The 24,952-nt window shown below is 39.1% G+C and overlaps 1 protein-coding gene across 1 annotated transcript in view; it reads left to right on the forward strand.

Moving 5' to 3' along the window:
• Positions 1–24,952, forward strand: part of LYST (lysosomal trafficking regulator) — a 172,316-nt gene that overhangs the window by 82,331 nt on the left and 65,033 nt on the right. Inside the window, exons 19-33 of the mRNA XM_074990129.1 lie at positions 604–777; positions 2,308–2,457; positions 2,978–3,115; positions 4,236–4,434; positions 5,074–5,202; positions 8,431–9,055; positions 9,603–9,780; positions 11,351–11,520; positions 12,989–13,219; positions 13,693–13,859; positions 14,564–14,713; positions 17,534–17,725; positions 21,443–21,621; positions 23,051–23,257; positions 24,713–24,889. Of these exons, the coding sequence (XP_074846230.1) occupies positions 604–777; positions 2,308–2,457; positions 2,978–3,115; positions 4,236–4,434; positions 5,074–5,202; positions 8,431–9,055; positions 9,603–9,780; positions 11,351–11,520; positions 12,989–13,219; positions 13,693–13,859; positions 14,564–14,713; positions 17,534–17,725; positions 21,443–21,621; positions 23,051–23,257; positions 24,713–24,889 (3,066 nt within the window). The remainder of the gene's footprint in view (positions 1–603; positions 778–2,307; positions 2,458–2,977; positions 3,116–4,235; positions 4,435–5,073; positions 5,203–8,430; positions 9,056–9,602; positions 9,781–11,350; positions 11,521–12,988; positions 13,220–13,692; positions 13,860–14,563; positions 14,714–17,533; positions 17,726–21,442; positions 21,622–23,050; positions 23,258–24,712; positions 24,890–24,952) is intronic.

Genomic DNA, 24,952 nt, shown 5'->3' on the forward strand with positions numbered 1-24,952 from the left:
AACTTTTATTTTGTAGTGTAGACATACCCTGAGTTCCTTACTCAGGATGACCATCTCAAAAAGGGTAAATGAAATAAATCAAGGTAAATTGATTGTTTGCATCTTTTGTTGCTTCACATTTTGGATAATAGCCGATACCGCTGTTAAAATAGAACCCTTGCACTTGGAATGTGTAAATTTCAGGAAGGCAACATGATTCCAAGACTCATATGCACAGTCTATCAAATGATCAAATTATCAGTCATATGGGGAACCTATTTGTATGGGAATGAGGCTGTCTGGTGTTCAGGCAAAATCTGCAATGGAAATTTTCCCTATTGATTGTTACTGGCTTACTTTTGTTTCGGTAACTGTATAATAAATTCTTCTCTACACAGAATTATTATTATTGGCAGATCTTCATTAACTCCATTGGGAATTCTGTGTAGTAAGGTAGACTATTAAAATCATCTTTCTGTATGGATATTAAACCCTAATTGAGCGTTCAGATAAATTGTAGCCTGGCTATGTGATCAATTCCTTCTACAGAATATAAATGTCTTCATTACACTAGTACTGTCAAATGTTTGTTACTAATTAAATTATCAAGTGACTTGTTTTTAGGTTGTAGATATCAGCAACAGTGAAGAGACTCAAGCTTTAGGCCTACAACTTATACTCTCATTAACAAAATACAACCAACAGAGAATACAAGAGATGGAAAACTGTAACGGATATTCCATGATTCATCAGGTCTTGATAAAACCCAAGTGTATTGTTGGATTTCATATTTTGAAGGTATAATGCTGTTTGAAATGTTTGTCTATTTTAATATAGAGTATATTGTCTGGAAGATCCACTGTGATCTTAGCCCTAGATTCGAAGCCCTACTTAGTGTGTGTATTATAGGCTTCACTCCAGTTCAATGGAGGAACACTTGCACTGTTGAGATAGGTGAAAACAGAGAATGTTACAAAAACCACTTGGGTTTTAATGACAAGAAGAAACTGCAGGTGGTTATTTTTATCTGAAAAATGTCCTCCACTTGATGAAATTATTTTAAGGTAAGCTAAACAGAAGATTTTTGAGGATTTACAAGTGAAATCTTAATTTGGAAATAGAAGCTAAAAATATTATTTTAGGGGGGACTAACTGTTTGGTTTTTTTTTGTTTGTTTGTTTGGGGTTTTTTGTTTTTTAAAAAAAATCAGATGCTATAAGATGTTTTTGTAAGAGATGAGGAAGAGTTTATGTAAATCTTGGAAGAAAAACTGTTGTCTTCGTAATCCCTAATATGTTGTTTTCTTAAACAATAATTCTGCTAGGATTTCTTTTGGAACACCAGCACTAGGATAGAAATGTTTTTGATGTACTTTATGGGTCCAGAAAGGTAGACATGTTTAGTCTGTATCTTCACAAAAAAAACACCAGTCCTGTAGCACTTCTAAGACTAACGAAATAACTTAAATTATGCGCTTTCATGGGACGGACTCACTTCTTTAGATCTGGAAAATTCTGAAATGGGGCCGTCCCATGAAAGCGTATCATCTAATACATTATTTTGTTAGTCTTTAAAGTGCTACAGGATTGCTTTTTGGTTTTGTGGGGCCAGGAATTCCTGGCAAGAGTATTTGGTGGATGTCAGATGTAAGAACCTTACTTAGAAATTATATTATACCTGGGAAGAAAACTGCAGAGTTCTCTGGCAATCACAGGAGTAGGTGCCATCTGGTAGAGACCATCTCTATGACTGCCTTTGAATCTTTCAGACCTTCATTTTTACTTGAGAAAAGCTGATTTAAAATGGGTGTATGGTGAATGTGTGCTTTGCCCTTTTGAGAAGGAGGACCACAATCCTCAACTTCTGCGGAATTTTTTCTGAAGTTCGGCTATTGCTAGGGCTTTCAAAAATTATTAATCTTTGGATAGCCAATTTGAGACATCTTAGAGTTGAATTTTAGAAAGTGCTGCATACACCAAGTTTTCTGAGGATCAGCCCCATCTAAGAATGGACACCGAAAGTCACAAATCCCTTCTGAAAAGTAGGTCTGCTAAGCCATTAAAGCTCTCTGGGCTTGGAGTACTAAAGTACCTTTTTAAAATGTGGGGTTTCTTTAAATGTCATAGAATCCTAGAAATGAGGGACTGGGAAAGTGGTGGCCACCTCTTGTCCAATGCTGCTGGAGGATTAAGAAGACCTGTGTTGCATCATATTTCTAGAGGATGCAGATAAGGATGGGAAACAAACTCTTCTTACAATATGGATTGAATTGTGGTCTTCAATACTCAGATAAACTTCAAATCTTTTTGTTTGTTTTTTCTATTAAAGACACTTCTTGAAGGATGCTGCAGTGATGTGATTCTTAATGTAAATGAGAGCGGACAATTCATTCTTGATGCAGATTCTGCTGCAGTAATACAAGATATTAAATTATTAGAAGAGTTGCTGCTTGATTGGAAGATATGGTCTAAAGCACAAGTAAGGGTGTAAAAGTATATTCTTCAGTTTTGTTACACGTTTTTAGAGAGACAAGGTGGGAGAGGTTATATCTGTTGTTGGACCAACTTCTATTGACAAGAGAAACAAGTTGCAAGCTTACACAGAGCCGTTACCTGAAAGAATTTACACAACCTGTCCTTCCAGTTCTCTTGGGCTAATATAACTACAACACTACTGCATACGATTATAGTTTGTTTTTCATTAACTTTGCAAAACTTGAAATAAATGTCAAAAGGATGTCAAATTTTAAGGATTAAAAATTAAATTACACCCCTTAACATGCACACAGCTTTTTCTAGGTCAAAGTTTGGAACTAATTTTAAATTTTCATGTTCCTCCTTTGCATGGAAATAATGGTAAAAAGCATTTTGGTTTAGTTATCATACTCTGTATTAATCTCTTATTTTACTGAAAATAGGATAGCATAGTTTATAAAAGAGAGGGGGCATACTATATTGAGTGCCTCTTGTTTTATACTATTATTTGTTTTGTTTTTCAGCAAGGTGTTTGGGAAACTCTCTTAGCAGCTCTGGAAATCCTTATCAGAGCTAACCATCATCAACAGATGTTTAACATCAAACAACTGTTGAAAGCTCGAGTGTTATATCACTTTCTGCTAACATGTCAGGTTCTTCAGGTACTTTTAGTCTTATCTGTTTTGTGCTTGCTAAATAATACAATGTAAACTAGCAAGAAAAGGCAGATCATTCTCCAATGTTTAGTTTCTTTTCCAAGTGTCCATGTAAAGATGAGTCTTTCCCTCATACCCTCTTCTACCCTCTAATAGCCATTGCACAGCAATGATGTTTTCATCAGAACAGAAGTTGTAGAGAAGGTTGTTGGAGGGTGATGCGAGACCCTCTAATACTCCCAATGGCTTTGTGTTATGGCTACCTGCAAACCACAGGACCTTTTTAATGGACTTTTACCTCTAATTTTAAACCCCTAGAACTCTGCGCCTAGGCTGGTTCTTCTATGTAACGTCAGAAATGTGTAAGATATTCCATATAGAAGACCTATCTAGCTTTGCTCTCAAATCATTGGTAATAAAAAGTACACATACTGCTAATGTTTTTGTAATCAGCCTTAATTACTTTTCAGAAACATACAGTTTAAGCACAGGTGGTGGGTAAACACCCAGCTGGGGAAGGCAGTTCTCCTTCCCCTGTGTGGTGCTAAGCCCAGTCCCCTTGGCAGCTGCAGCCCCAGGTTACTGCCCCCATCCCTGAACACCCCCAAGCCCCTGAGTCTTTCCTATCCTGGTGGGTAGCATAGTAAAATAGTTTTGTTATTGTAGTTAATAATTTAAAATCTGTGCTACTTCATAGAACTGGAAGGGACTTGGAGAGGTCATAGAGTCTAGTTCCCTGCTTTCACAGCAGGACCTATATTCCCATCCCTGACAGATTTTTTTTTGTTTTGGCGTGTTAAATCTATTTGCCCTAGATTCCTAATTGGCCCCCTCAAGGGTTGAACTCACAACCCTCAGTTTAGCAGGCCAATGCTCAGATCACTGAAAACCAAGCTTTATTTCCAAAGCCAGGTTCAATATCTAGGTTTTTTAAAGTGTACAGTATAATTTTATCAGTGTTTCAGGAATTCTAGTTGCAGGTAGTATTGACTGGGCACGGTAACTTCTTCCAAGTTAGGTAAAAGAGTTAAAACTTTTTCTTCCATCCACCTTATGGAAAAGTATAATGGTGAAATAAGATGACAAACTGAGCATTCAGGTAATTTTGCCTGTGCATGTCTTTCAGGAGCAAAAGGAAGGGCATCTTACATCCCTGCCTCGGGAGGTTTGTAGATCATTTGTGAAAATAATTGAAGAAGTGCTTGGATCTCCCCCAGACCTGGAATTACTGACACTGATCTTCAATTTCCTCTTAGCAGTTCACCCTCCCACTAATACATATGTTTGTCACAATCCCCCCAACTTCTACTTTTCCCTGCACATAGGTAGATACAATATTTTGTTAATCCTAAATAGACTATAAGATGAAATGCCACCCTATTTGATTAAAAATAAAACTAAACTACTTTTATAAGTATTTGTTCTTTGAATGCCTGTGCTGTACATATCATGTAATTAGCATTTCTACAAAAGCTGCTGTATTGAGTCTTATAGTGAAAATTTCTTTTGATATGTTGCAGCTACTTTGATTCTATCCGGAAAGAATTGGACCTCATTTTGCATGCTACCTGATTGGGTTAATAGTTACAAACCCAAAGATCTCTTTATTTTTTATATATATATATCTATATTAAAAAAAAAAAAGCCACTGGTTATACTTCATTTTCATCTTTTGAAATGTTTGATGGTTCTTGGTAATTCTAAAAAGCTAACTTCTGTAAGGCATGTGAATTATCTGAAGTAGAATGCTTTCATTCTCATGTGTTTCTTAAATGTGGAAGGAAAGTGCTTCACTAACTAAATCTTGTAGTGTTATGTTTTTTGAATCTTAACATTGACTTGTTTGTGTGGTGGCTTTTTATTTTTTTTTAATTCACTAAGAGGACAAACTTGTGTAGAGTTAAGTCACTGAGCTCTCCACCCATACTCTTTCATGCTTTTTTTTTTTTTTTCTCTCCCCCGAGATGGCAAGATTTTTCAGGAGAAGGTCCAGTCGATCAAGTATCTGAGAAATTCCAGCAATGGTGGAAGACTACTTGACAGTCCTACATTTTTTTCAAGTTCAGCTAGGTTTACTGCTTCACCACTGGGAGGTAAAATACTTATCACATACCTGCTGCTAGAAAAGCATATGGTTGATTTCTCGATTGGCAATGAAGTAAGAGAAAAGGCTGAAACTGTTCAGAGATGGAATTCAGAGGAGTGGTAACAAAGCTGGCTTAAATATCGGTCTGTTGGTGCAAAATCTCTAGGATCATATCCATGTTTTATAACTTGAGCATAGCCATTTTAAATTTAGTATAAAATAGAAAATCGGCATTTGATTTATGCAGTGAGTAAAATAATATACTTTTGGTAACTGAAATAAAGTAGGAAAACCTATTAGGACCAAGTTATTCCAGGTATTACCCCAACTGTGTGACTTAGAGCCCAGCAAGTTATTTTCCTGGGAGAGAATTGTCAGGTTTTATTACAGTACACCTGTTGCAGTTGAGCTTTAAAATGTAAAAAGTTTTTAATCAAGTGAGATTTCATTCTGTTCATGAATGAGTGCTAAACATATAGTATTATGCAAAGGAGATTGGATTGGGGATACTTATAACCTCCTTGTCCCAAAATATCTTCAGTTAGCAGCCCATAAACAATACACATTAGTAACTTTTTTCCATACTTTCTAATAAATCATAAGTCACTCCAACAAAAATTAAGTATTAACTTTTATTAACCAGGATGAGAAAACTGTTCTAGATTTCTTGAATTTAACAAGTAGTCTTTTAATGTATATTACACACACACATTTTTCAAACAACTGTCATCCCTGGATCAAAATTTAAAGCTAATTCAAAGTAAGTTTTTTGCAACGGAGCTATCAGTGCAGCCTTAACTATGAAGTTAAGGAAGCCCTACAATAAAGCATAAGTTTTTGGATAAAATTGCAGGGTCCAAACAATTTAGCTAACATTTGCAAGACACGTAATTTGCTTCCATTTCTCATTTCCTGTTTGTGACTGCTGCAATTTCATTTTGCAGTTAGAATTTGAAGCAGTTCTTCACTTGTGAAAAGCATATTACAAGTTAGCTGTTCAGTATGTATTTGCTAGACTGTGACTTGACTGTCCAAAAAAAGTGTGATATGGCTTTCGCTTTGCTTAGAGCAAAGGCATGAAATGTTGCAATCTTTTTGTTCATAAACGCTAGTCGTTTTATATTCTCACATGAGAAATTAAACCAAATTATTTTACATAAAATTATAGTTCTTATCCATTCAGTTGTTACAGATAAATAAGTCCTGCTCAGACTTTTTTGCAAAAATGTGATGTTCCTGAGGGCATCATATTTGCATTTGCACCTTTATCTTTGTTGGAAGATATGTAAAACTACCCAAGTGACCAGCTCTCTGACAGTGCTACAGGAAGTTCATACGTATCTTTTTATTTCAGCAAGTGTCAGAGTGCATATGAAATACACTTCTGATATGCTCACTTTGGACAGAAGTATTAACTGATACATCATTCTAAAACCTTTTTGGTCAAATTGCATCTGTTTTGATTATAGAAACATTGTGTTAGATGTTCAGATCTAACAACCTATTATGAAGATCATAGCATCCAAGCCCAACCATATTTTTGTGCGGTAGTTGCTGGTAGTCTTTCAAATGTATAAGTTCTCTTTTTAAAACTTGTTTTTCTGTGAATACATAGTGGAAAGAAGGCTCACATACTCCAAAGAGAAAGCAGTCAAGTAGCACTTTAAAGACTAGCAAAATGGTTTATTAGGTGAGTGGGACAGACCCACTACTTCAGACCATAGCCAGACCAGAACAGACTCAATATTTAAGGCACAGAGAACCGAAAACAGTAAGCAAGGAGGACAAATCAGAAAAAGATAATCAAGGTGAGCAAATCAGAGAGTGGAGGGGTGGTGGGGGGGGAGGTCAAGAATTAGACTGAGCCAAGTATGCTCATTTCTTGACCTCCCCACCCCCCACCCCTCCACTCTCTGATTTGCTCACCTTGATTATCTTTTTCTGATTTGTCCTCCTTGCTTACTGTTTTCGGTTCTCTGTGCCTTAAATATTGAGTCTGTTCTGGTCTGGCTATGGTCTGAAGAAGTGGGTCTGTCCCACTCACCTAATAAACCATTTTGCTAGTCTTTAAAGTGCGACTTGACTGCTTTTTGTTTTGATAGCGTATAGACTAGCACGGCTTCCTCTTTGTTACTATACTCCAAAGAGGAGACAGAATAAGACAAATTAAGAAGAGCTGGGACTTAGTAAACAGAACTAGCTGAAGATGCAATATTTATCTTTAATTTACATTTATCTTTGCATAAAAGACAGACTAATCCAGTTTTAAATGTTCCATATGTATGCCTATATGTGTGTGCCTGTGAGATCAGACCAGTTCCATGAAACATAAGTGGTCTACATACACCACTGTATAGTATGTGTGTACGACCCGGTCCGGGTTGATCTTCCAGAGTTTGACTTCTCATGTCTGGTAGAGATACGCCAAATCCATTTCTCTGGGGTCAGCAGGTGACCCCTGTACTCCACAGTATTGCGTGGAGTAAGGGAGGTCGACGGGAGAAACATTCTCGTCAACTTTCCTTAGAACAGTTGGGCAAGTCAGTTTCTGATGCATTGATTCTAACTATGCAAATGCTGTAGCTAGAACTGTGTATCTGAAATTGACTTATCCCCCTAGTATAGACCTAGGCTTACTACTTCAGCTTTTGGGTATATGAAGATATTTGAGGAGGAGGAGGAGAGAGATATTAAAGCTTTGGTCTTGTATACATTCAGGGCTTTATTGCCAGCTGACTTAGCTCAAGGGGTCAGACGTAATAGAACATATCTTCTAGGATCTACTCTTTGACTTCTCGAGTTGTTTGACCAAGAGTGGTTATTTAAGAGGTTATATTTTTAAAACAAATTTAGGAAAGACTAAAAATGATCATTATACTGTGTAAGAATTAACTTTGTGTGTGTGTGTGTGTGTGTGTGTGTGTATATATATATATATAATTTTATTTCTGTATGCTGTAGCTCATGTAAACTGACTATATACTGTTTTTGAAATTCTATAGCTCAATAGTTAAGCCAACTTTATTGTCTGCTATAATAGTTGAATGTGGTATTTGTTCATAGTTGATTTAATGTTTGGGGCAGAGGAAAGACTGTGATTCTCAGTATAAGAAGCCAGTAGGCACAAAACTTTGTACATTTTGTGGATATTGTGAGTTGGTAGTAAATCAGAACATTACAATTTCTAATGTGGTTACTAGTACAAAAAATGCTAAGAGTATTGTGTTCTCCCCAGGAAATGTTCTTTCCAAGATTCACGTACCACAAGTAACACACTCTCAGGCACCTGAACGGCGTTGCAAAAGCCTGCCAGCATCTCCTACCTCCTCACCACAAAGGCATCCAAAAAGGCTGCTTAGAAGCTTGGGTAGAAGCATTGGTGACTTTCAAGCAGTTGTGGAGAGTGACTCTGCTGATTCACAGGGAAAAAACGGTTTTGTGGAAAGCTCTGAAACATTAAAAAAGGTACAGGAGGAAACCTTTGTCAGCAGCTGTGAATCTGCAAAAACAGTGTGTGACTTGGAGGTAACATCTACTGAAGTATTTGTTGACATTTCAAAAGAACTAGAATTATCTGCAAACAAAGTAGCAAATGCAGAACTGAAAGGTAACGAGGGTGGTGCTGCAGTTGACTCATCCTTGCATCGTCCTGACAATCTGAAGGGGCTGCCTTCATTTCAGAAAAGTCAAAATAATTTCACAGGTTTGGGTCTAGCATTTTCTGCTCAGAATGGATCATCCTCCATTGCCCGATGGCCAAGCCTTGCTGATAAGAGCGTACTTCCTGAAGACTGGGAAAGTCTTACCTTCTCTTCAATTAGTGAACAAACCTTAAAAAGATCTGAAAGGCCTGATTATAGGTATGTACACTGTTTTTAGAAAGACCTACAATACCTCAACATTCTAATTTTATCCAGTCACTGCACACCAGAGTGCCTGTGCTGACCTTCTGCCCCATGCTTACAAAATGGTTTGCAACAAGTAGCCTAAATCCCTTCACCCACCATAACAAAGTCCTCTCTGAACCCACTGTGGTGGAAGCACTGGGAAAGGTGAATCTCCCACTCACTCATTCGATTTATTCTAAGCCAATTTAGTGGTGATGGGAAAAATTCCTTCCCTGCTCCTTACAAAGGTTCAGTTTTGCCTGTTCTTGGAGAAGGGGGCTACTGACTCAGCCCTCCCTGTCACCATGCTGACTTGCTTTCCCTTTCAAAGTGATTTTTGAAGCCTCTCCCATCCCTCTGTAAAGCACTGTTTCTTCTCTTCCGCAAGCTATATATCCTCCTCCTCTGGGCTAGAAGGTGTGTGGTCATTTCCCCACAGAAGACAGCCTAATGCCATTTATACACTCCCATGGTTTAAGTTCAGTGTTTATAATAGCACATTCTCTTATTTTGCTTTCAGATCTACAGAAGATTGCCTTGTGCTTATATGCTGTGGTTTGTATGACCTCTTACGTGGAGTTCTCTTAATTCTGCCAGATGTCATGCTAGAAGATGTAATAGACCGACTTGTTCAGCCTGACACTCTTATTGTTCTTGTGAACCATCCATCTCCTCTCATACAACAAGGAGTCATTAAAGTAGGAATATATACAGTCTAAATGTTTGCAACTCTGATAAGCATATGAACCACGTCACATACTGAAAGTTTAATCTAATGTCCTTATGTACAGATTGTAAGCAAAAATGAGTGATTTCATTGTTATAGTCCCCCAATTTTAACTCCAAAGAGCTTTGCAAAAATTGAGTTGATTATATCTAGATGTTGGAGATTTCGGAGTTATCTTTTCAATTGATGGTTAAACTATAGACTTCCTATAAGTTAAAAGTAATCAAAACCTGTGATGGGAGCATGTGAGCAATGGGAGTTGTGTGGTAGGAAAAGAAATGACCATCATTCAGTAGAGAGAGTACATCATACAAAAGTAATTTCTTGCCGTATTTGCTTAGTCCCGAAATCTTTCCTTGAGGCAGGCTTTGCATTTTGGTCAGTTTGACCACCTTGCCGAGGGATTAATTTGCACTATGGATTGTATTTTGCACTTGAAGAGGAGGCGTAAGCTGTGGCATTGGCTTGTAATTTGAAGGGGAATTTTGAAGGCTCAGTTAGAGAGATGGATAGATAAAAGAAAAATAAATATAAAGTAACAAAGTAGATTAAAATCGAAAAGTAGACTTTTAATATTGTAAACTTGAGTTTTTTCATTTACACATCATTTATGTAGTCAAGCTTCTGTTTTACTGGGAGTAATGAATACTCATAAATATTACACCTAGAATACAGTAGACTCTCAACTTGTGCAGACTTGACTTAGGCGTTTTTTTTATATGAATGTGAGTTAAGGAGAGTTGAGAGGGGACCCTGTGCCCTCCCCTGCTGCTTACCCCCCGAGACACCCACCGTCCAGCAACATGCTGCTGGCTAGCTTGGTGGCTCCTCAGAAGGCAGCTCCCAATTTGTGGCCTCCTGGGACTGCAGTACCAGGAGCGGGGAGAGGCAGGCATGGTAAGCAGGGGGCTGGGTTAGGAGAGGAGCAGGACCACCTCCTGCTCCAACCGCTGTCCGCTCAGCTCCAAGAGGCCATGGCGTCCCTGGCACTCCCCACAGCTGCCTGGTCCCTACCTCACAACAGAGCCTTTAATGACCTGGAGACTGCAGTAGCCAGCAAGAGCGGAGCAGCCTCCACACCGCACAGGGTGAGAGCACACGGGTCACTCCCAGCAGTGGAGAGGAGAGGGCAGCTGTGTGTGCATGTGCGCATGGGGGGGCACTGGAGCTGCCGCCTCCTTGTGAACCTCCCAGAGCTGGGTCTGGCCCAGTGGGCTGAGCGAGGAGCGCAGAGTGCTGGGTCACGGCCACCTCAAGTTACACCTAGTTCCCCAGGAACATAAGCCTCACAAGTTTAGGGGTTTACTGCAGAGACCTTTGATTTGAATAGCAGAAGAAATTCTTTTCTTGGCTGGTTTGAGGTTGTGGAAGTTGCAAACTCAATCAAAGAATTTATCTTAATTTGGCATCTGAAAATGTTTTAAAGCTTTTTAACTCTCCCTTTCTGAATGGAATGTGTAGCAAGCAAGAATTTTAAACGTCTGAGGAAATTATATGTAAAAATACTTAATCTTAAATCAAAATTGTACATTTCTTTGTAGTTGTTGGATGCATATTTCAACAGAGCAACCAGGGAACAAAAGGAAAAATTCTTAAGGAATCGTGGCTTCTCCTTGTTAGCCAACCAATTATATCTTCATCAAGGAACTCAGGAACTTGTGGAATGCTTTTTGGAAATGCTCTTTGGTCGAGCTGTCAGACTTGATGATGAGTAGGTATTTAATTTTCATCAACAGTCAGAAGATGCACACTTTTATGTTAGTGTAAAGATACAGTATCTTGTCACCTGATGGTAGGGATACCAGTGGCTAAGTCCTGCCATAGTCTCAACAGCAGATAGCCTGATAAACAGGTCCTCCTCAAAATTATTTCTATGACTGCACGTTTTTTGGAACTCTTAAGACTGTTTATCTCAAGAAGTCCAGTGGTACCTTTATAGGCTAACATATTTTGGAGCATATGCTTTCGTGGGCAAAGACCTGCTTCATCAGATGATGAAGCGGGTATTTCCCCACGAAAGCTTATGCTCCAAATTATCTGTTAGTCTATAAGGTGCCACAGGATGACTACTTGTTCTCGAAGATGCAGACTAACATGGCTTCCTCTCTGATACTCAGTTTCTCAGTTTTTCCTTAATTACATTATCCTGCAATCTTCATGCAAACTGTAGGCCACTCAATTTAAATAGCTCATTAAAAGCCATTGAACAACCAGAATATGGTGCACCTTCACTCTACCTTTCCTGGGGAGAGGATGCCCCTTATCATCTTCTTCTCAGTATTGAGGCTGCTTTACACCATTTGAACTTACAATAGGCCCACAATCTGCCCAATCAGGAAAAAGCTGCTGCTTCAATTACCTATTAATAGTGTAATACCAGTACTCAAAGATTATTTCTTACACATACGGCACAGTTACCCATTCATGTGAACCTGTCAGGTGTCACACTAACCCTGAGGCAATGCCTATTTTCCCTCTGGGAAAGGCATTAGGGTGCAGGTGGAAGAGATAATGAGATTTAGACTTTTTGGATTCAGCTGTGATGCTTCAGAATGTATTAGTGGTGTTTGTGGCACAATGCTGTATTTTTAATAATAATTTAATTTCCTTTCCATTATGTGATAGTCATAATGCAAGGACTGTAATTCTGTTTATGGCTTCTGTAGTTGAACTGAACAAGTATTTATCCTTGACTAATTAGTTTCAACGCTTAATGAATACAGTGTATCAGTGTCTCCTCTTGGTCAATGGATTATTTTATTACAGCAAACCCATACCTCACTTCAAGACAGTGGCACTGCTAGTTGCAATATGTTATTGGAAATAGAAAGAATCATAAGAAATCTTTTGTGCCAGGGGCTTTTAGTAAATGCTGAAAGTCAGATTTTTCAGTTTATGAAATGTGTAGTGTTAACCTATTTGTAATAACTAAATTTTTTTAAGCATTTCCTTTCCCCATAAGCCTTCCAAGCATTTTGTGAATTTCTTGTTACCATTAATAAATTGGGTAAACACTGCTGCTAACATGAACTGAGATGATATGGTAATCACTTCCATCCCCTAGCCAGTACAGAACAGCATAGATTCTTCTTAGTGTTCATAATCTAAAGAATTCGGTTGTGCATACTGTGATCATTGAAGGACAGATTATGGATTCCTGTTTGTTTTTACTTGAATAGGTTCAATATGGAAGATGTAAAAAATGCTGGACTCTTTCAAAAATGGTGTATCATTCCTGTTTTGGGACTTATAGAGAATTCTCTCTACAACAACATATTGCTGCATAATTCCTTCTGCCTTCTTCTACAAATCATAAATTCCTGCTCTAAAATGGCAGACATGCTGCTTGATAATGGTTTGCTGTATGTGCTCTGTAATACTTTAGCGGCTCTTAATGGTTTAGAAACAAAGTAAGTGTTGAAATATTTGCACATTTCAGATTTACTCCTAAAAACAATTCAAAGGTTCACATTAGATTTTTTTTAAACGTGTGTGTGTGTGTGTGTGTGTGTGTGTGTGTGTGTGTAAAGGCTTCTGTTTTCTGTTAACTGGGTGTAACTTTCTAATTGCTCAAGAAAACCTTATAAAATCAGGTCATGTTATATTTCAGTGTTCAGTTTAAACAACAAAACACTATTCTTCACTCAGGCTTGTTTACATGCCCCCTTGAAGAAGGGGACTGTTGTAGACAAGCCCTTTGTTTCCCATCTTCAGCAGTATCAGACTGTGTGGCAATGTTTTTGAATTTTGTAACGTTATCTGTATATTACTTTTTCCTTGAACCAACCATACCAAGTAGTATTGTAGGTTTTTGTTTCGTATGAATACACTCAGAAGTAAAATGGCACTATTTGTAGTAATTTATAGTTGACTTTGTTTACAGCATTCCTTTAAATGACTACAAGCTACTTGTGAGTGATATACAACAATTACTAGTAGCAGTCACTATTCATGCCTGCAGTTCCTCAGGTTCTCAGTATTTTCGTGTTATTGAGGACCTCATTGTACTACTGGGACTTCTTCACAATAATAAAAATGAGAAGACGCAAAGTAAGTTGTAAGCTTTAATTTCCATGGGATTTGAAAATGTAACTGTCAACTTTTCTTATAGGACTATCCTCTGTGAAATCTGTTGCAAAAAGGGCGAATTGTTGAAGTTGGTCAGGTTGTGTACCTTATTTTCCAGTAAATTGCCCTTGTACAATGACTTAATTACAGTCCTAATCAATGGTGTTGATTTAAGTATGTAACAGTTACTGGAGTTATGCTTGAACAGCTGAGGTAAAAGGCCTAGAATGGAACATTTTGCAGTATTATGCAAATCACAACAATATGAAGAGGTTCCATATAACAAATGGTATTTCCACTTATAACTTTCAATAAAAATTTGAAGACCTCAAAATTTGGTGGCTATTTTTCCCAAAGGGAGAGGAGTGTTTGCTTTGTAACTGGTACTGTGACCTGCATCTAATATTGGTGGGTTTGCTGTGACTTTCTTGGAAGTGTGTAGTTTGAAATTTAAAACTGTTATTTTGCCCTTTTACTATCAGCTTCTCTCTGCTTCTCAGTTGAAACCCAGTTTTAAAGTGAGTTTTCAAAAGTTTTATAATGTGTAAAATTATACTGTGCTGGTGTTGTAGAAATTATTGTAAAGGATAAATTGAAAATCAAACAATGCTAACTTTTCAGATACTTATTTATATCTGCTACCTCCAGGAAAATGTCATGTGTTCATTGCTGCCTCTCATTTGTAGACATGGCGATTGCTCTGCAATTCAGGGTTCTTCAGGCAGCTATTGAAATTATAAAAGCTACAGCAAATCAAGACTCCCAGGATCTGACTAACTCTTTACATTTACCTGCTGCTTATCACGCAATGTTTCAAAAGCATAAAAGCAGTGCTGGTGAGTGATACATTTTATAGCATGTTATGTTAGAGAATTTTAAAGAGTCTCTTTCCCATCCTGTGTGACAGAGCCAGTCATATTTTTCTGCTCTGGTGTTCAATGAGACTGAAGTTGTAGAAGTGTATATACGTGTACTCTTGTTGATGAGTTCCCCGCAATTTTATTTTTGCAATACAATGATCATTTTCCAAAAAATGTACTGCTGTCTTTAGGAAACTTAGTATATTAAATATGAATCATTAAAAAATTGAGTAAAATACAACATAGAGAAAGTGAGTGAATCTTCTGTGAAAGTCTAGTGCAGATTCTTTTATGGCAAAACCAATCAGTTTTCTATAATCAATGTAATCTAAACAGTAGTATAACTTCTGTACAGATTTTGATTTCATTAAGTGTGCAGAATGTGTTTTTCATACATGTTGGAAGGAAGAAGGTAGTGCAGCATTACCTTCTCCCTCACCTAACACTGCTCCATCCCTGCAGATTCCAGAAGCCAAATTCAGCCTTGGTTTGAAATAATGAATTAACATATATGCACCTACCCTTTCATACACACCTTATGTTAAAGTAACATTAAGGTTGCAAAGTCACATGGTGAAGTTAGGAAATGCCAGAATTAGGGTTGCATAGGTAATTTTGTCCTCTTTGTATTTTGATACGTCTTTAATTACATGATCATATGGTACACTTTCTATGTGCATATATATCTCATAGAGCTGGAAGACACCTTGAGAACTACTCAAGTTCAGTCACCTCCTCTCTCAGCAGGACCAAGCACCATCCCTCAAATTTTTTTTTTTTTCAAATCCTTTTTCCCTAGGCTTCTCAAGAGCCTCCTCAGGTATTGAACTCAAACACCCCTGGGTTTACAAGGCCTTATGTGGTGTTATGATTGTGTAGTTAGACTGCATCATAATGCATATACACAAAGGCCACTTTAATTGTGGAATTACCTAACTTGACATGTGCCTTTGCAATCTTACACAGTAGTACTGGTACAATTACTTTTAGCGGACGAGCTGAGCCATTGAACAAAACTGTAAATCCTGCATATAATGGAAACCACTCAGAGTGCTGCGGCACCCTCGTACCTGCACCTGTGATCTTATATTGTTTTTTCATGCGTTACTTGTACGTACTTTTCTAACCTTCAAACAAACCAACCCTGAAACAAATCATCATGTGAACCAATCCTGAAAAACAAATGGTCATATGAATCTCCAACTTGAGTCATATACGAGGTTCTGATATTTAAATCCACAGCAGTAACAATGGTCTATCATTTACGCTAACAGAGTAACTGGCTGCAGCATCTGCTATTAGAAGAGGGTGATAAATAAGACAAATTTAAGGGGTAGGATAGCTCAGTGGTTAGAGGATGGGACTTGTAAACCCACGGTTGTGAGCTCAATCCTTGAGGGAGCCTTTCGGGGTTCTGAGGCAGGTTAGATTTAAATAAAAAGAAAAACACGTCTGAGGGATGGCAGTAGGCCCTGCTGTGAGTGTACAGGACTGGACTCAATGACTTGTCAAGGTCCCTTCCAGTTCTAAGAGATATGTATATCTCCATTTTTTTCTATGCGATATGTATATGTATAAACTTCAAGACATTTCTCCAAAGTATACTAGAGCCTCTCAGCATTTCACTTTTTTAACATAAGGAAGAACATAGTTTACCTTCGTCTCATTCTTGAAAACAGTTGAGCTTTTTCAACTGAAACTTTCCAAAAAAAAAAAAAAAAAAAAAAAAATCAGCCTGCAGTAAACACCTGGCATGCATAATTTCAGTTTGAACTAATAGTGTTCTTTTTTTTAAGGAAATGAATGCTGTAATGAAAGGTTATGCAATCTTACCTTTAGTCTGAACTGGTAGTGCTACCAATAATTGATCATTTTTAAGTGCTTTGAGATTCTTTGGCTAGAAGATGCTCTTGTCATTATCTGCATTTAAGATTTCACTGAAACCTATCACATAAAAAAACTGATGTTCTGTTAATTGTTTAAAACAAAGGTTCAGTTTCAATGACAGATGCCATTATTCCTCGTCTATCAAAACACTTCTGTTCCTACAGTCATCTTCTGATGCCCCCCTCCTTCAGCCTGTTAAATCAGGAGCTGCCCCTCCAGTCCCCTACTGGATCCACTTCATATACGTTCCCTACAGAAGCAGGTGCAGTAGTGGTTGTCATGCCTGCCAGTTCATTCTGCAAAAACATTTCTCAGGAAATGCTTTGCAGAATTAGATATGAAATAGATGTATCTATCAAAATAACTTTGATAGATGAATATGAAATGTGTTCAGAGCTGTTAACCTGATTGAATTTAGTTCACATTACTTAAAACTATAAGCTTACTTTCTCTGTAAGCATGTTAGAATAAAATCAATTAACTCTACAATCATGACGGTAATGTGGAAACATTAGAAAACAGGGAAGTGAAACTGACTGCTCAAAAAATGTTTTGTACAGTGACTCACTGAGATGTTGTGGAAACTACAGAAAATTCAACAATTGAATAAGTGTAATGCGCTAAAGGTTAAAGATTTTATGAACTCATTTTAAAGACTTTAATGGTCTTTTATTACATGAGTGTTACATACATTTCATTTTCAAATGGAAAAGCGATCACACTTTTCCAAAGTTAAAAGAAGAACATGGGTGTTCCTTGCTCCTTTTTTAAAGAAATAGATTTTAAAGATTTCCTTCAAAATGATGACCAGTTTTCTTAGATGAAAGCTACCGGTGCATGCAATTAATTTGCAAATGTGGTATTTAATCTATACAAGAGGATGCTATTAATGTATCTCTCTATTTAAAGGTCCCAGAAAACTTCTTCTTGCTCAGTCTGACACACTGGTGATGAAAATGCGTTTAGTAGCAAGCGATGAACTCAGCATGATGATGCAGCAGAGAATGAGCCAAGAGAATCCTATTCGAGCCACTGAGACTGAGTTTATACAGAGATTACAGAGGCTTACTGTTCTAGCAGTTAACAGGCTCATTTATCAAGGTAGGATCAGAGCAAAAATATACAGTGACTATGCTTATAGTGAGTTCACATTAAGTGCGGGGAGCAGAACACTGCTGTCTGGCTTGCTAGAAGAACGTGTGCCACATTAGGGGCTAGAGAGCCAGGGAGGAACATTCTGCTGCGCTGCAGACCTGGTCTGTAGGGGATGCTGACTCTGTCCCCCAGGTGACTAGCAAAGGGTGGGAACTATATACATCCATCTGGTACGAGAAAAGCCCACATTTACTTGCCCAGGTGAATCAGTACCCACCCTCCACCCATACAAATGGTCAAATATTGGATTTTGTCAGGAGCCACTGTGTTAGCTGTTACTTCCTTCAGGGGCTGAGATGGATGTTTTTTTTTCTCTACCCAGCCAGATTGGCCACAGCAAAGTAGGTCTTTTTTGCCTTTGCCATGAGGTGGGGCACCTCAGTTGGGGTGATCATGAAAAGATTTGGCAACAATTTAAAAGAGGCATCTGTTAGGGTAATGGAAATAGGGGGAGAAGGATTTGGGGCTCCTAGGTCAGGTATAGCAGGAAGTCAGTTGCCACCCCCCATTTTTTTTTTTTTCCTCCATATTTACGTCTTAATCTTTATTTGAGGGAGGCAGGGATATTGTGGTCCTGGAAGCATGTTGGCTGGAGACCAGGGTGGGTAAGTGGGCAGGCAAAGAGAAGCCTCCTGAGTATATACGAAAGTGAATAAGTAACTTATCTCTCAGATCCTCCCAGATATCTAAGAATGTCCTCATTCTAGTACAGCTGGACAAAGGATTGTTTTATATTCATTGTTTCCTGACAGAGCCAGTGTGTTTTTGTATTAAAAATGTATTTAATGTGCTGAATGTTGTGTGTAGGAAGGGAATGGAGTTTTTGTGGTTATGACTTTCAGAATTTTGTTTTTGTTTTGTTTTAGTTTTAAAATTCATCCTCACCACTGATTCTGATTCTTGTACTAAATACTTGACAGATTAAATCTAATTTTTACTTCACTGAATGGGACTAGTTCATGTTTGAAATATCTAGGTCTGATTAAGGTGAAGACGGGATAGCTTTTCTAGTTTGCCATTTGCCTTTGAGTTTATTGGGTGCAGAAGTAAAGGTCACATTTAGAATTCTTCTGCAATAATGCAAACCTGGCAACACCTGAAATTTTAAAAAATTGCCTACTTCTTACAAATTTGCACAAACCTGTTGCACATCTCTCACCCACACCACTTCATGCATTGTTCTACTATTCACTTCCATTCCATTTGTACTCCTTATATACAGAGTTTTTCACTCCACATATACTCCTTTTTTGAAGTCAACATCTATAGGCATATACATGCACTTTACATACATATAGCTACTGAGGCCTGCCAATGAGCAGAGGCAAAGGGGCCTGAAGTTCCTGCCACTGCTACTTCAGAAAAGCAGCATGTACCCTGACTGCCCTTGGGGACCCTTCCATGGCAGCAGGGGGAGAGAGACAGACAGACACAGACCGCCTCCCACCTTGCCCCAGGACTCTCAGTGGCTGTCAGCTCTACTGTTGCTATTCATTCTCTACACCCATCTTTACAACTCTGCATCCATCCATTCCATTTGCACTCATGGCTGCCAACTCTGAGGTTGCCCCTGTAAGCTATGGGTCTGCGAAAGTACTATATGAATGTCCTTCCCCATTTCACTGTGTCCCTACAGTCATGTGCTGCCACCAGTTTACCTTACATTACAGATTTTATTTCTCCCACCTTCCATCTTCTGCTGGTTTCAGAGCGTAGCTGGTTGTCTCCTCCTTCCATCTGTGGAATGTTGCCAGGCATGGCCTTTGACATTTTTTTTAAGGCACTCAGATCTGTGGGTCACCTTTTTAACAGCTGCCTTCAGTTCTGAGGAGGTCTTGTTTGTGCTAGCAAAGCATTAACCTCCTAATGCAACCTGTCTCTAAGGTTCTCTCTTCTGGGCTATTCCAGCCCTGTTTTTTGCCTGGAAGGATAATGACGGATGTACCCTAGCCCCAAATCCCTATGGTATTCTTCTAAGGTATCCAGCCTGTAATCACTGGATACCCACAAAAATCTCAGCTCCTCTGTTCCTAAAGGAACAGTGTAACAATTCGACTGCTTTTAAATTACATATAGCACTTGAATACAATTATAAAACAAAAGGAAATAGATTCAGATAAGAAACAGAATAACAGAGGTTAACCAAAGTTGTAACAGGCATTGTAAAGCCTAAACTTAATAAAGTGCAGATTATCCTCCCCTCCTGAGAAGTTTATCTCATCCAATGTTGTCTCCAGTGGCTTCCACTAAGTCTGGTTAAGATCTTTTTTTCCTGATGCAAACTTTGTCTTTTTTACGTTTTGTGCAGGATGCCTGTGTGTCTCTTTGTACCACTGAATCTAGAAAAACATGTCTTTAATGTTCACTTTGGGGTATGGTCCCCCTTGTGCATTTTGCCTCTTTCTGTTTTGTTTTGAAGTCTGTATCAGTTTTTCACTACATTTCTATGCCAAATGCTTATGGACTCCTATTGTACAACTTAACATAACACAACTGCCCAGCCCACATGCTAAGATAAGAAGCTCCTCACCGTGTCTGGAGAAGTTGGTCTCAAGATACACTATCTTTGTGACCTCTATGTAACTACAAAATTAAAGAATATAATTTTAGTATAGAGAGACAGCTCTGTGTGTGTTTTCCATACATACCTGATGGGTTTGGTCCTGCCTAGGCAGGGGGCTGGACTTGATGGCTTTTTTAGGTCTCTTCCAGCTCTATTGTTCTATGATTCTATGACGCTATGAATGGCTACACTGGCCAGTATGGCACATGCTTTCATTAGAGGCCTTACAAGAAATTCTTTTGGTGAGTAATAGTAGGATCTTTGGTGGGGTGGGGGGGAGAGACCTGTTCTTACCTGTCAGGACCTGACCCACTATCAGATTAGTGCACAAAATTATACGCAAAAATAGTAGGATGAGTCATAAAATTATAGTACTGGAAGGAACCTTGAGAGGTCATCAAGTCCAGGCCCATCACTTATGGTAGGGTATATAAAGCATATTTAAGGAAGCTTACAATAGATTTCCATTGCATATGTGTGGCTTCAGTGTCCATATGGCTTACCAAAACCTTTCTGTTAATCTTTCAGTTTTATGTTTACTACATTTCCATGAATGGGTTGGTTTTTTTTTTTTAAATGAGAATCGTGCTATTTCCATTCCATTTGTATAGTTTGTGGGGCTTGAAATGTATGAGAGTTCTGCATATGAAACCACTGCAGAATGGAGTCTTTACAGTACTAAATCAAATTCTTAATCTAAACCAGTGTCTAGATTAGCTGTTTCTATATTCACAGTTAAATATAGTACAGTGAATACTTGACTAGTGCTACTTACAGTACACTAGGGCTGGGTCTACACTTACCCGGAATATCGACGGCTGCTACACAATTTTTGGTACGCCAGTTGCATACTAAAAATCGATTTTCAAGCTATCAATATTTGTCCCTGTCCCCACGGCAAAATGCCAACAGGAGCACTCCTCCTGTCAGCATTCCTTCATCCTTGCTGGCTCACAAGGAGTTTCAGGGTCAACATTGAAAGGGTACCCCAAAAGATCAGACTGAGCGTTCAATCTTCTGTGGTGAGTGTAGACCCAGCGTAGGATAGATTAGTGTGGTCTGAGGTGCCATTGATCTGTTTATGCTTCTTAAATTTTAAGAATCTACTGAAGATTATTTGAATGTGTTGGGTATACCAGAGACCACAGTTGAACACAGACTTTCAACATCACAACTGGAACCCTCTGAAGAGGAGGACCAACAAGAACTGCCTAGTAATGCAAATTCCTTTCTGAAAGAAATGTTCAGAATGATGGTTGAAGGAATCAAAGTGTCTATTGTAAGTAACTTGACAATATGTGTGTATTACATCCTGGGGCAAATGCTGTGTCTCTGTGGGACTGTTCATAACTCTTCAGTTTTTGTTTCACCTTGAAATGTAGCTCAGGTATTATAACACAGATGCAATTTGTCAGACTATTTGCATAAAGAAAATATCCTGGTATTAAGTTTTGACCTCTTCATAAATTTTTGGAAAAAAATCTTTTTCTTTTCCCCCTTTTAAAATAAATGGGCACCAAAAGTTTTAAAATTAGTTCAGTGTATGATGGGGTCTGGAAGAAAGGAGCCCTTTCCAGTCAGTACTTTTGAAGTCTATCCTAGCTGAGCTCCCAGTCTTCAGATTTCAGCAAAACCATGGGAGATGTGTGGAAGTAAGGGGAGTTCCAAAATAGGGAGATAATGTCAGTGGATATGGAATAGCTTTTGTGCGCGTGGAAAGCCTGAAGCATTTAATTTTAATATTTGAAAGAAGAAACTGTATTTTTAAAGTGTGTGGGCAAAAACTGTTTCCCTGAGTGCTGCTTTTAGTTCTCTGCATTTAGGTGTTCCCACTGTGCACTTGAAATGAGTTTAACAAAAACTTTGTCAATTGATTTTTCTTTATGCCTTAAGGAAGACCTGGAAAGGATTGACTCTTGTGGCATTCCTGATAGTTCTAAGGATACATCTGGTCTTTTGAGACTTTTTGCTGGACTGTTGTTTAGAGGTCTCAGGAATGTCTATTGTGAGCTCTTTTTCTAAACTGTCAGTTCAAGTGTTAATCTTTAGCAAAGGCTTCCTTCATGGAAAAATTGGAACTAGTGTTTTGATTATAATTAGTGACTAAAATTAACAAAAATGAGGACTTTCTAGACCATTCCGTGAGGGCTGCCAACAGAGTTTCTGGACACCTGAGCCAGGCTGGAGGCAACAGAGGGCTTGGCTCCTCCATTGAGCACTTCAGCATTGCCCAGCCCATACTGCCAAGGGCTCCAGGGAGGATTTTAAAAAGCCTGGTGCTTCAGTTGCTGCCATTGTGTTGGAAACAGTTAGGAGCCTTGGGCCCTTTTAAAATGCTGGGCCCCAAGGCACCTGCGCTGCTTCTTCCATCCTTGTCCATGGCCCTAAATTTAACTCTACCAGTTAGTCAACTTTTACTCTCTTGGATGTTATGATGCTGTCATTTTGTTTGTTCAACATTCTAGTCTTCTGCCTTAAACCAGAACTGAATTTCAGATATCAGAAAAAAAGTAAAAAGTTCCAAGTGTCCTTAAAATATCAAAACCTTTTTCTTTTTGTAAGGTCATCTTTAAACCTCCATGCCAGTGAACAAATGATTGTAAATATGTTTCCTCAATAAGATTTTTCTATCAGAATTACTCCAGCTGTCTCTGCAACCTTATGTTCTATGTAAAGTTCTGACTGGAGAAAACCTCTTTTTGCTATAGGGTACAAGCAGAATCAGCGCCCCTAGGCAACCATGGAAGAGAATCCTCTGGTCTTGTAAGGATACATTCCGTATGCAGCTTGGAAGGCTCCTTGTTCATATTTTGTCACCTGCACAACCATTGCAAGACAGAAAGCAAGCTTTAGAGATAGTATGCGAAACAAACCACAAGGAGATTATACGGGATTGTCTCAGCTCAGCTCAGCAAGTAAGCATGGCAGTGTTTTTAGGACTAAGTGTAAAAGCTGCACATAAATGTCCTTGTTTAAAGGTAAACAGTATTTTCAGAAATTTTTTTAGAGGGTACACGTGAAAAGTTAACATCAGTTTAGGAGGTTGTCAAGTCTCACTTCTAGCCCTTCTGGAATTCATTGTAGCAGAACAGAACTACAGGTTGTACCACTATAATCTGGACTTCCAGCACTGGCATCCGTGTGGGTGCTCCCATACTGGAGCACTCACAGGGAAATGCCAGGCCCCATGCTCAGCAACTCCTCCCAAACTTTCTGGCATTCATTTGTAGGGCTCAAGCTCGGGGAAGGATAGGGGAACTCTTGGGGGGGGGAAAAAAGTACAGGGTGGATGTGTAGCCCTGCAGGGCTGTGCTCCTGGCTTCCCAGCCACAGGGATCCGCGTTCCTGTCTCCTATCTTTGTTTGGTGAAGGGTGGACTCCCTGCTTAAACATGTCTGTCTAGACGGGAGGTCTCCCAACAGAAGTCTTCTGAATCCAAACAATGCTTTCACTTTTCTGAGACCACTTGCAGAAAAGTGGAAGCATTCTGCTGGGACATCTCTGTATACCTCATGCCATGAAGCATAAGAAAGGTGTCAGCAGAGAGTTCCCTCCCCCCACCCCCACCCCCGACATTTGGGCCTGTGTGGCCAGGCCAGATGTCAGGAAAGCCTCTTCCAACAAAACTGTCTACAAAAGGTACTCAAATAGAGAAGACCTGTCCTAGTGTACTGGAAAAGGTAACGGAATAAAAATATACAGTAGTCCCTCAAGTTATGCAAGGGTTGCATTACCACACACACTTGCATAACTCAAATTTTGCGTAAGTTGGTGGGCAGCCTTTTCCCCAGTGGATCATGTGTTCTGAAGCAGGGGAGCTCCTTTTGAAAGGTAAGCCCTGGGGTTGGCAGCGGGTGAGCAGTTGCGGAGGGTTAAGCGTGGCAGTGGGTTGGAGCCATGGGGGTTAAGCGTGGAGTGGGTTAGGGTTGCAGGGGTGGAATTGAGCTGGAGTGGTACCTGGGGCATTTGAACCAGAGCAGGGGGGAGGGGGAGGTTGAGCTGGAGCCATGCCTGGAAGTAGGGGAGGGGGGCTTGTTGAGCTAGAGCTGCATGCAGGGGGGGAAGCGGGGGGGGGGCTTTGAGCCAGAGCCACATGTGGGGGGTGGTCAGCCAGGCTGCAGGGCAGGATAGGGGGGCACGAAGAGAGCTGAACTGGGGCCAGGGTGGTGAGCTGGGTTGCAGGGAGTTTGGGCCAGGCCAGGCCAGGGGGAATGGGATTTTGAGTTGTGCTTAACTCATATTAATGCAAGTTAATGTGCAATTTTGAGTTGTTCTGCTTTTGAGGATTTACTGTATACTTTCACATGGTAAATTCTTCATGTTCTAATAGCAAAATGAGCATAATGTTTTTTTTTTAATTCATCTTCTAGCATGGACCTAAATTAGCCCTCTATCTGTTTGAGTTAATGCATGATCACAAGGATGAATTGACCAAAGAAGAACAAATATCATCTGGTATATTTATGAATGCATTAAAATTTTGTGGTTACAAATACATTCCTCCCAGTGCATTACCAAAACCAGAGCTCCTTGAAGCTATGAAAGAGGTGTGTGAATATTAATAAACCTTTCTTATTGTATAAGAATTGATATTATTTGCAATTAACGCT

This window comes from Carettochelys insculpta, chromosome 3 (genome assembly GCF_033958435.1).
Source record: "Carettochelys insculpta isolate YL-2023 chromosome 3, ASM3395843v1, whole genome shotgun sequence".
Lineage (NCBI taxonomy): Eukaryota > Metazoa > Chordata > Testudines > Carettochelyidae > Carettochelys > Carettochelys insculpta.